At 41.2% G+C, this 13,058-nt stretch overlaps 1 protein-coding gene across 2 annotated transcripts in view; it reads left to right on the forward strand.

Moving 5' to 3' along the window:
- Nucleotides 1-13,058, forward strand: part of LOC122664050 (isoleucine--tRNA ligase, chloroplastic/mitochondrial) — a 95,084-nt gene that overhangs the window by 71,657 nt on the left and 10,369 nt on the right. For both annotated transcript variants that reach the window (XM_043859731.1, XM_043859732.1), the window contains exons 18-20: nucleotides 3,190-3,317; nucleotides 3,397-3,561; nucleotides 3,748-3,873. In XM_043859731.1, the coding sequence (XP_043715666.1) occupies nucleotides 3,190-3,317; nucleotides 3,397-3,561; nucleotides 3,748-3,873 (419 nt within the window). The remainder of the gene's footprint in view (nucleotides 1-3,189; nucleotides 3,318-3,396; nucleotides 3,562-3,747; nucleotides 3,874-13,058) is intronic.

The raw sequence follows: 13,058 nt of genomic DNA on the forward strand, positions 1-13,058 counted from the left end.
ATGTAAAAGCCTTATTTGGACTTTGTTTTTGCAAAATCTGATAATACCATTATGTTTAAATGGCCTAAAATAGGCTGAAAACCAAGTTTCAGACCCAAAATAGGTCTAAAACCCATCGAGTTGAGGCTTCGAGTCAGAAAAAAAAAATGCTCCAACTCGTCGAGATCTCGACTCGACTCGGTTTTTTGAGGGACCGAGATGGCACCGAGATCCAAGTTTTAGTACCTTGGCTCTACAACAACATCATAGCTTTATCCCAACTTAATAGGGTCGGCTACATGGATCCTAGCAAAGACCACAAAATAATAATAGAAAAATAAAAAGGGGGGGCGTTGGGGGCAAACAACATCGACACAAACTCTAGGGCATCGTCCCTTATTAGCTACATACCGCTTCTTAACTGCTCAACATTCCGCACTAGGCCTCAAAATGGTGTAATACAACAATAGCATCACATCATTATGGTCCAACTAAATGAGATCCACCACATGGATCTTTGCTCTCCAATCAGCTCTATTTGAGGTCATACCAGGAACAAGGCCTACATTAAGCATGTCCTTCACCACTTCTCCTATGGTTATCCTAGGCCTGCCCCTGATTCTTTTGGTTCCCTCAATCAGGATCATGTCACTCCTTCGAACAGAAGCATCTATAGGCCTCCGTTGGACATGGCCATACCATCTTAAACGACTCTCTTTAAGTTTGTCATGTATCAGAGCTACTCCCAACCCAGCTCTAATATGGTCATTCCTCACTTTATCCTTCCTAGTTTTCCCACTCATCCATCTCAACATCCTCAGCTCTACAACACCCAGTTTATTTATATGACACTTCTTCACTGCCCAACATTCCGTCCCGTACATTATAACTGGTCTAATGATAGTCCTATAAAACTTTACTTTAAGCTTTAAAGGGATACGCCGATAACACAGAACTCCGGTCGCATCTCTCCACTTCATCCACCCTATTTTAATCCTTTGGAAAACGTTGTCATCTACTTTGCCCTCCTTGTTTACAATTGATCCCAGATATCTAAAGTGGTCACTTTGTGGGATCTCCCTCTCATCAATATTTACCGCCACATTATCTATCCCAGAGCGCTAAAGTTACATACCATATTCGGTCTTAGTTCTACTTATATTCAGACCTTTTGATTTCAAGGCATAGTTATCACGGCTTCTAGGTGACCCAAGGCGTTGGAGATGGTCCAAAATCAAGGCAACACCAACAAGGCGTCCAAGGTGCCTGGACGCTAGGCGACGCCTTGACAGATGACAACTATGTTCCAAGGTGATTCATTATAGCTCCACTTTGGCGTTAATCCCTGCTTTTGTCTCATCTACCAAGACAATATCATTTGCAAAGATTATACACATGGGACCTCATCTTGTACGACCATGATAAGCGCTAACAAATAAAGGCTTAAGGCTGATCCTTGGTGTAACCCGACTGAGATTGGGAATTCACTACCTTGGCCCCCCGCCGTTCTAACACTAGTCACCACATCAGCATACATATCTTTAATTATGTTAACGTATTTACATGACACCCTTCTCCTCACTAAAATATTCCAGATTTCTCTTGGGACTCTGTTGTAGACTTTTTTTGGATCTATAAAGACCATGTTGAGATCTTTCTTTCCCTCTTTATATCTTTCCATGAGTCTCCTCAGTAAGAAAATTGCCTCCATGGAGGATTTTCCTGGCATAAATCCGAATTGGTTTTGTGCTTTACCTAATACAAAAAGTTTCATGTAAAAATAAATTCATTTGACTAGTCAAACTTCTTAGGGAACAAGAACATTACTCTAAATGGAGAGCAGTTTAATTACTTATAGATACGATCATATTTTCTAAGAACAATATAAACCCTTTGTGAGGCTAGTATAAACCAAATGTATGTTTTGATTGTTTCAAACTTCCAATAGCTTGCTTCTTCAGTTCTGCTTTCTTCTAGTTCTATGTTGATCTTGGATGACTTGATGTGGCTTAATATTGAGTTTTGATGACTTGATGTGACTTAATGTTGATTTTTGATGACTTGAGGAGACTTAATGTTGATTTTTGATGACTTGAGGAGGCTTAATGTTGATTTTTGATGATATAAGGTATATATTGTAGCATACTAAATAATGTTAGAAAAGGGGGAAATAAAAATAATACTTGGGGGCGCCTGGGTCGCCTAGGCGGGTTCTTGTCGCCTAAGCGCTTAGGCACCCCTCCACTGCCTTGCCGCCTTGGCAACTATAGCTGAAATTGTCACTTCATGGAATTGTTTTGCTTTCAATGGATTCGCCAGAGGGGGAAGACCCCAATCAGTGACGCAGAAATGGTTGAATCCGAGTTCTTGGTATTAGATTGGTGCCATGTATGTCTTTCCCTTCTGGCTCTCACCAGTAGACAACCCCGCCCTATCTCATGCCAAAAAATATGATGCGTTGGAGTTCATTTTGTTGGAAATCAATGAGGTTAGTGAATATATATAACTAGGGATTTTGACTACCTACTGACATAGAAGTTGCTTTTCTGTGCTCTGGAGTTGGTACCAGTTGCACTTCTCTTTGAAGTTGAACAAAAGAAAAAAACATATAGCGATCTACATCCCTGCTTTGTGATAATGCATACAAGCTCATATCACCCAGGGCAAACCTTACACAATATAAGGAACTTTTCTATTTCTAACTTGCCCTTTAACAAGTCTAGCTTTATTATTAATACTCTTATTTTTGTATATTCAATGCTAGCCAGATCAGTCAGCATTTATATGTTCTGGTGCAGCAAAAAGATGTTGTTTAAAACAAGTAGTTTTGTTGGTCAGTAATTGGTTAAATTTTATTTATGAAATGTGTCGGATAAATATTATTCTGGAAATGAAAGAATCATTTGTAGTTGTTGTAAGTAGTTCAAAATATTGTGTTTCAGCAAGGTTATACTAAGGATTGAGACCAGATAACATTTAAAAAGACAGTTTTAGTTCTGTGTGTTTCTTCTTGTTTACACCTTTAGGATGGTCAGAAGCCATGGGCCCTGCATTGACAGTGGGTTTCATCTTAAAGCCATCATTATTCTAGTTCTTTAATCTTTCTGTTTTTCTGAGGTTGTGCCCACTGATACTGACATTTCCTATTCACTCACATGGACTGTTACATCCAGATCAATATAATAATGTATAGTTCTTCAATATTTACAGGAAAAGCTCCATATTCTTGTGTCGTAACACATGGATTTGTGCTAGATGAGAAAGGCTTAAAGATGAGCAAGTCTTTGGGTAATGTCGTGGATCCAAGTATTGTCATTGAAGGAGGGAAAAACCCCAAGGTCTGGCACTGGTGTGCTTTCAAATGTTGTATACTTGTACTAATCTTGTATGGCTCATGGTGGTTTTGCTTCTTGGCAGGAATCACCTGCTTATGGAGCAGATGTACTGCGGCTTTGGGTTTCAAGTGTAGATTATTCTGGTGATGTACTGATTGGGCCTCAAATCCTCCGTCAAATGTCAGACATATATAGGAAGCTTCGTGGCACATTGCGATATTTATTGGCAAATCTGCATGATTGGAAAGTATGTTACTTGTTTATCACCCTTGTATTTTACTGTTCTGGTGGCCTTCCTAACACATCAACCCTTCTTTATCTGGGTTGTGACTTTCTGTACAAAAGACACTGGCAGAGTTTGCATATGCTAGTGCTTTCAATATTTCTTTCCAAAATTCCTAATTACGAGTATCTTTTTCTTGTTCATTGGTAGCCGGATAATGCTGTTCCGTATAGTGATCTTCCTAAAATCGACCAGCATGCTCTCTTCCAGCTTGAAAATGTTGTAACAAACATCAGAGAGTGCTATGAAATTTATCAGTTCTACAAGATTTTCCAGGTAATATATTTCTTTTAATAATTCTTACCTATTCCTCTGCAGCTTCAGCTTTGAATTCCCTAAGGAAGAAGTACCATTTCCTAATCTGGTTTAAAGAATGTTTTGATTGTATAACGGATGCACCAGATTAGCAGCTCTCCTTCTAATGTTAGGTAATGAAGATAGTTTGTTCATAGGATATGGTATGCTGCATTATTTCACTAAAATGTAAATTGCATGTTTATTTGGGATATGCTCTTAGCAAAAAGAAGTCAATGACCGCTTTGAGCAGGAATTTGAGGGATGATGTAAGCAAAGTTCTACAGATGGAGAGAGGAATAATGTAAATGATGATGTATTCAATGAATTTGCAAAACAAGATCAGAAAATGACTAAAGAAAAAAAGTTGTATATCCTAGAAGGGCTTATTTTGCAGATAACCTTGGTGTAACATATGTTACAATAAAATATAGAAATAAAGAAAAAGAAAAAGGAAAAAAAAAAAGGTCTAACGTTGAACCTTGGAGATTAATTGATTGAATCCTTGATGACAATGTTCACATAACATTGAATCTGATACTGCATTTTCTCATCTAGTTTCTCTATCTCTATATGATGTCCTGCAATTTTGTTGCTATTTAGAATTTTAATATTAATTTTAAACTGTATTCTGCTTGAAAGACTCTAATCAAGTTATACCTTCCATCACACTCATCCATTGGTGCGTGCTATACGCCTATACTTCCTGTAAGCCCATTGAACACTGAAATAAGGCCCTGCCTGGTACTGAAGGCAGAAAACCCAGTATGAGACTAGGATCAACAGGATCACAGATCTTAGGAACAAATCTGGAATGACTTGATTAGATCACAGATGTTGAGTTTAGCAATCAGAAGTAGTAATCAACTAGAGAAGAAAGTAGACAATGATGGGAAGTATCAGCAGATCACTGGAGGAATAAGGAGGAGAATTAGAGATCAATAGCAGCAGTCAGACTAAGATGACGTAGAGGAAAGACCACTACCATGCTTGACTAGCAGATCTGAATAAGAAAAAAAAGAAGAAAACAGTAGGCCAAATTAGGGTGTCAATTTAGGACCAGAACTGGAAACCGGAACCGATCCGGACCGACAGGAACCGGAACCGGAACGGGACCACCCAATAGCTTATTGGGACAGATCTGGTCCTAGTGATATACTATTGGTCCGGGTCTCCCAACGGTTCCAGAACCGATAGCCCATTAAGGACCCAGTAGCACCGAAACCGTTGGAACCGGATGACATGTAAACAAATCGAATGGGAAATTGGAAATCTGAAACTCTAAAAGGCTTTAAACCCTAACCTATTAATAGTATTACATTGCTTGGGACTTTTAAGTGGCGCTCTTTTGTTGCTCTTTAAGTCATGAGTATATGAGTTGAGTTTGAAATGGAAATCATGAACTCTTAAAGTTGTCTCTTTATTTATATATGCATCAATGTCTTTATTTTGGGCTCTACAAGACTATACCTATGCATGATGGAGCTCCAATTTTCTTAGAGAAACTCTCATTGTCCTTGTTTTGGGCTCAATAATGTTTGGAAACAATTAGGAACCAGACCATCCATTAGTTAATGGTCTGGGTCTTAGAATTGGATCCGGTAAGCTTATTGGTCCGGTTATGGTCTTGACACCTTAGAGCCGGAACCGCTAAGGATCCGAACCGATAGCCCAGAACTGAACCAATTGACACCCCTCCAAAAGAAGAGCTACGATTGCAGCACTCAACAGCTCAAAAACTCTCAAAAAAACCTTCAATTCTATTATTCAAATCATGCTTAGTTGACGGTGTGTGTGTGTATATATATATATATGTGATATATTCCTAATCTAACTCAAACACTAAAGACACTAATTTCGTGTACTGACTTCACCTTCACTTTATGGGCTTACAATTGAGGCCCATTTCAGTGATACTAATAAAAATAAAAATGCTCAACCTATATTATAACTATACAAAACTCAATTTCAGCCCATTAGATTGCCACCAGTACCTTGTGGTCATCCCAGGCTTACACCTAGGCCTCCATATGTGATCATAGTCTAATGCTACTATATCAGCTAGACCAGCCCCAATTAGCCTGTTGGTCAACTAGAGTGTAGGTTGTCATTGTTGGCAACTACAGACAGTTCTGATGACGTACAGATGTCATGGCAGTACTAGAGATGTCAGATAATGACTGGACAGTTATAGAGGCATCCGGATATATCTGGCAGTGTTTGGTGATGTCCGAATGATGTACAGGTGTTGTGCAGACAGGTCAAATTTAGTGCGGACAGTATTTTGCAAGGTTACAGAGGTTTCCGGGCGCATATGGCAGGTGTTGGCAGTTTATTACATGTTTATACAGGCATTGGCAGCATGTGGCAGCATCAGGCGAAGGCCCCTCACAGTTTGATTGAAGATTTCATAGGTTCTCAGCAGATGCATCCCCTTTGAAGCTAATTTGGGAAGGCCAGTGACAGATTTGGGAGGAGGCATAAACTGGAGAATTGTAGACCTTCGAGTTATCTTTCCAACGCAACTGGAATCGCATCGTTTCAATACTGGACGAGAAAGTTAGAGCAATTTCTGTAACATGGTGTCGGAAAGAAGCAAATTGGGGGGAATTTCGGATTTTTAAGTTGTTCTCCTCCAGTTTTTCCTGCAATTACATAAGCAGAGTTGAGCTCCCAACTGTCAAGAGCATGGCGGTGAAAACCGCACTCAAAAATTCTCTGAAATGAGGAAGTTATGGTCTAGATACCATTTCGGGTGATTTAAGAGGTTGGACCATTTTATTACTGTAAATTCGGTGCGTTGAATTAAGTTTCAGACGGTCAGGATTAAGCCACATTGTTAGATTACACTTTGAAAGCTCGGATTTAGGCGTGAATTCTTGATGGCAAAGATTCTATTGCGACTCCTGCCGTTGGTCGGGAATATCAATATTTCTACGCCGTGAAGCATGATATCAAGTTGCCATCTGAGGTCGTTTCGGTGTTCCACATAACACTGTGTGCATACTTGAGGTTCCAAGTAATTGAATTTCGTCGCCCCCGTGTTCTGCCTGGAGGAGATGTCGACCTTAGGTCGGACGGTTTTATTTATTGCCACCGTTTGACTTTTCTAGTGTACAATGCGACAGTACCGTAACGCCCGAGGAGATTCCGAATAACTGGCTCTCATGAGCCCTGCAAGTCGGTGAAGCGATGAGATCAATCAGACACAGATTTTCACCTGTGATGCAATTATGTGTAGGAATTAGGACTTGTCTTTTTGTAATTTACTGTTATTATTTTATCTTTTGTTAGAGTCGTAGATAGAGTAAGAGTAGAATTTGTTTTACTTTGAGTTCAAGATAGAGTCAAACTCGATTTCAGTTTCAAAATAGGAATAGGATTTCTTTTTGTTTAATTGTATAAAAGAGCATGTACTCCCACGTTTGGGATTAGAGTTTTTGGAATGAAAATTTATTTTGGGTTGAAGCAATGGAGATGCCGTGAGCTGCGCATACCTCTCTTGTCTTCATTTCTTCTTCTCTCTCCTTCGCTTGAATCAGTCTGGTTCTTCTACCAGGTTTGAGCTCTATTCTAAATCTTATATTTCTTCCTCTTCCACTTCTTTAGTTTCAGTTTTCTTTAAAACTATTATGTTCTCTGTTTCTGGGCAGTACTTGTTGTCCCAACTGTCGAGTTCGATCTTCACCGTTACTGAATAGTTTGACACAAGATTTTGGTCGAGGGTAGGGTTTTCATAAGCGATACAAACCCCAGAAGATCATGCTGGACAGACCCTTCTGTTGTTACAGAGTTGAAACTATTGTTGGTTCTGTTTTACCGCCAGTTCTAATTTCAGTGATTTTTTTAATTTATTTCTGGTTGTTGTTTTGGGCTGTGATATGGTGGTTTTCAGAGATCTGCGAGGGGGTCCTTTACTTCTAAAATTTCGAATCCATTAGTGTTCATATGAGGGAGTTGGCTGTGTTGAAATAACTGCAGATTCTACCGCCCTTGCTGTTTGTTGAGAGCTAGAAGAAGGCACTGTTTGTAAAATTACAGAACAGTCCCTACTTTCTGAAGTTGTTCTTACCCTCGGCATAATAATCTTATTCCAGCTTAGATCTTAGTCTTACTGTGTCTTATCTTCCAAAAGACTTTCCACTGTTCACCTTATTTACAGATTTGCCCATTGTTCCTTTGATTGGGTTTAGAGTTTCTATGTAATTACAAAATTTACCATCACTTCTTGTACTTGGGTTATAATTGTCTGAGTGGGTCCACAAGCGATCCAAAACGGGTTTTGGAACTCCGGATCTGCATCAACCCGTGTTGTTAAGATCTTCATCCAATGGTCACGGCTTAAGCCGCATGCTGGAGCTGAGTTCTATGATTCTGTGTGATGTAGGTGTATCGTACACCACACAAGATTCCCTTTGGTTGCACTAGGATTTCTCTACAGATAGTCGACGGAATCACCACGATCCTACGAACCAGATCACACACGGGTTCTGGAGGAGCAATCCGATGGCTAAAAGCTCATCTGCCAAGCTCATTACGTTTCGAATTGTCACACTGCTGCCTCATGAGGTTCCGAATGTCACAAGAATCTCTCAAAATTATGGATTTTGCCATTCCATTTTCTAATTTGGACAGGGAACTTTGGGGAGCCATATCTTGCTCGTTTGGAGGCTAAATCAGCCACTGTGTTTTTCAGAATTTTCAGAATTAAGAGGAGAATTAGATAGAGCAACTTGTGGGAGCAGAAAAGGTGAAGAGATACGTTTTTTCTGCCGAAAACCTTGCTTGATTGATTATGAAAACTACTTCAAAGACTGGAATTTGCTTGCACACTGATTTTCTACGCTTCAAGGAGTTGATCGTGTTTTTCCCAGGTTGACACTGAGAGGGGCTGAATCAAGGTCAATAAAAATCTATCCAAATATTCCCAGCACTCTTCCCAACATACCTTTGGTGTTCCCCAAACTACTGGCACTGTTTGCACTCACTGTAGACACTCACAATCACAACTGCTGTCAAGAGCTGATATACATAAGGCGGCCCAGATCTGATATGTCTATGCTGACAATAACTACTGATAGCACTCACACTGGTAACTATCAGTGGCATACGTACTAGCAATCTCAATCACACACAGTCGTGTGACACACCTTCCCTCTCAACCACAGGCAGACATACAATTCCTGTGGCAAGGTCTACCCGGTGTGCACACATCTTGCAGACAAGCACTCCAATAAACAGCATACAATAATCACATCCACACAAGCACAATTGATACATGCTTCGGCAGTTTGCCTACATGCACAGGGTAATGCCCTCAACTGGACTTAGTATTTACTCAACACTTGGTTTCAACTGCACCTACCGTCCGGGCCCTACACTACCTTCTTCCACACCTGATACTCAAGGGCAAGGGTGACACAAGCGGAAGGTTCAGATCTGTAATAGAGAGATCAGATCTAGTTTATAGGGAGCTTAGGGATAGTATAAAGGGAGAAGACGAGGTTTCAAGATCAGATTCTGATCATGGATGAAGAGAGAAGTTGGAGGCTGTTGGGAGGTGAACATTCAAGTTCAAAACAGACCACGGTTTTGAGGGATAGGTGAGGGAAGGGGCTGCTGTGTTGTGGAAGAGATGAGGAATAAAAGGGGTTAGGTTTAAGGGTGGTAAGGCTGTTTAAAGGAATGGAAGATGAAAAGTTAAGTTGAGTTGCAGGTTTAATGGAGATGGGTTGGAAGTTGAAGAAGATGTAAAGAAGGAGATAGCTAGGAGGGTTGTGGATGAAGATAGAAGCAGAGACCGGGGGGGGGGGGGGAAGAGGGAGTATCGTGAGAGAGAGGAGAAGAGATGAGATTGAGAGGGGAGAGGGAAAGAAGAGAAGACGTTGAGGAGAGGGGTGGGAAAGACTCACAAAAAACGTGAGGGAGGGGGAGAGGACTGCTTCAACGCAGGTCTGGCCACCAAGGCTCCAACTTTTGCTTCATTCAATAATTAAATTCAGCATGTTATAATAGGTTGGATACATGGGTATTTAAAGAAGAAAATGGCTCTTGGACTGTTATATTCCTAAAAACTAAAATCAAGAAATATTAATGACTAACACACTGTTCTAAACTAATTACTCAACTAGAAACTACCTTCCATAAAACATTAAATACTAGCCTTCAATCTCTTGGACTCCTAATCTAAGAATTTGAAGACATACATTAATACACCTAAGGATACGAAAAGACTAAAGAAAATATAAAAGACTCAATCCTTTTCTTTTTTTTAACCCGAATATTACCTGGGACCCGGGTTGGCCCCTAAACCTTTATTAAAATCAATGAGCAAATAATAAAGAATACAGGGGGGGACATTCCACCTAACCCCTTCCCAAGACAACATCTCACCTCTCAATGAACAGCCACCCCATACAAGAGTAAAAACAACCAAGCCATTAGCTTCGTAGGACAGGAAGGCCAGCCTTGTCCTCACGGAGAATGGCCTGAAAGGGACCACCCGACAAGCTCTCCGGTTGATAAACAATAGAAGTCATCGCAAGACAAGAGTGCTTGGCCAACCAATCAGCCGCTCTGTTTCTCTCCCAGTAGGCAAAAGTGATGTTGGCCCGAGTACAAGCTAATAATTCATGAATCTCCTTGTAGTGATACCATCCTTCCCATAAGTTACCCCTCCTCTGATTGACTGCTCTAACCGTTGCCTCGAGTCACGAGTCACGATTAATCACAACATCCGTGAACCCCAAATCCTTACGCTGCCGCGCTTTCCCATTCCGGTCTCTAATGATCCCACCTCCTCCACCCAGGCCAGGGTTACCAGAACAAGCTCCGTCAACGTTCAACTTTACCGAGTAGAAGGGGGGGCACCAGTATACTGGGATGGGCCGTTTGCACTTTACGATGGGAGCTGCAAGACCCAGACACTGTAAGATCAAGGTTTCCCTAGCAGATCCGTGGGTGCCTACCTTGGTCGGGTAGAGCAACTCCCTCACCCAGGCTTTGATGCAAGACTCAATCCTACTAAATATTTCTTGAGAATATCTAGGGCCAAAAAGGGACTGGTTTTAGCCAGCAGATGCTCCACGCATATAGGGTGGCTGGTACTTGGCTGGTCCATGCAAAGACTGGTTGGTGCATGGTTGGTTGCGGGTAGGCGTGGGCTGTCAAATTGGGTCAGTCCGGTCTGGCCAATCAATTGCTCCTGCATCAGAGGGTGTTACCCGCAATGATGTTTTAGTCAATACACTGACACAGGACACCAAACCTGCTTCAACCCCTGATGAGCACATGGGCAAGGGTGCTTCCCCCCACTAAAACCAGATGCAACTGGACAATTCAACACAATCAACCGGACTTATATAATTGCTCTACAATGAAACTCTTTCAAGTCTAGGTATTTAACAGTCAACAACCTAGACCTAGCATATGTAAATGATTCTAGCAATACGGAAGACAGGACCAAATGATAGAGATACTCACAACCATATAGTGTCTCTGATTTCTAGTATCTGGAGATGGAACTGAGAACCCTGGCTGCCACTGGAATCTTCAACTCCTCCTCTGTCTGGAGAACTGGAATCTTTAAGTGTGCACTAATCGGAACCCTCAGCTAGTAAACCCTGGCAGTAGGTTGTTACCAGATAATTTATCTTCTCTCTTCTTTCGTTGTCCTTCTGCTTCTCTTTCCTTTTTCCTCCCTTTTTTTCTCTTTTTCTGTTTTTCTCTTTTTCTTCTTTCTTTCTTCTCTTTCTTCCTTTTTTCCTGTTCTTCTTCCCTTTCTTTCCTTTTCCTTCTCTTCCTTTTCTTTTTATGCTAAACTCACATAAAAACTACAGAGAGGGTTCACATCCTGCTGGATTTTACAATGAAGCTCAAAAGCTGCAAGAACATGGGTGGAGTATATAGTAAATGCATACAACATAAGGGGGATTTGTTTTCCACCAAATCCGCACCCCTGCAGGCTTCTTCCTCTTTGTTTTTTGGTTCTGGGGAGATAGAGCTTGGTGAGACGAAGAATCTACAACTTGAATCACCTCAACCGGAGGTGTGGTTAGGGAGATATAGCGTTTTTAATCTCAGCCAACCGGTGATTTTTGTTTGGAATCTTTCAGGGTCGTTCAGTGCCCCCGCGCTGTACCGAATCACAAGTTGATCTGAGGCCATCAGATCGGAATCCTAAAAATACACCTTAAATAGCAGTCATACGATGTGTCAGAACATCAGCGTGATTCGTGCTAAATCTGATCCTTTTTATTCAGTTTTTCGTAACAGGACAGAACGTCACTACACCATACATAGGGCCGTGTTTTGGCCTCCTATTGGTCCGGCCGCACGGACAATTTGTAGACCGTCCGATCGCCCAAAAAGATGGGATTGCTTTTCGGCCGTTGGATCCAATTCGTTTCATCACGCGGAACATGGGTTTGATTCCAGCCTATAAAATGGAATCTAAGTGCTGGTGTACTGTACTCCGTCATACACCTTAGAGAGACCATGGGTGCACACACAGATCAAATATCAGCCGTTCATTTGAAATTCAAATCACAGCTTCTGCTATAAACAGGTAATAGGAATCTTTTCAGCTATCATCTGTATGCACAATCACATGGAAACAGGTTCCGATTCTGTGTTATTCGGTCTATCTGTCACACGATACACCCAGCCAATCAGATGGTGTGCGATGGAATCTGCTGCATCACTTGACCATGCGCCTCAGAACATATTCACAGGAATCGACCGATTTGAATATTCCTTGGAATATTCCCATCCAGCGGTTTGCTTTCATATATCACATGATCTGGTGTAGCACATATACACCAAACTTGGTCCTCCCAGCCAACAAAAATTGCCCAGAATGGAATCTAGGCCATATCTCACTCTATTCAACGAATTTTTGAGTTTCATCTTTGCCACCATGCTCGTGACAAGGAGATCTTTCGCTCCACATATGCATCTGCAGGAAAATGTTCCAGAATGCATCTCAAAATCCCAAAAACCTCTCAGGTTTGCTTCTCTTCGGAGTGGTCGCACAGGAATCGCTGTATCCCGTATTCCTTCCTCCTACCCTTAATTTAGGTCCATTAAAGTGGCCTATTGCAAAGAATACCTACTGCCCATTGGACCAAAGGCCCAACACATATATTACCCAACCCAAGACTTGTTTT

The sequence above is a fragment of the Telopea speciosissima genome, chromosome 6, assembly GCF_018873765.1.
Source record: "Telopea speciosissima isolate NSW1024214 ecotype Mountain lineage chromosome 6, Tspe_v1, whole genome shotgun sequence".
In the NCBI taxonomy this organism is placed as follows: Eukaryota; Viridiplantae; Streptophyta; class Magnoliopsida; order Proteales; family Proteaceae; genus Telopea; species Telopea speciosissima.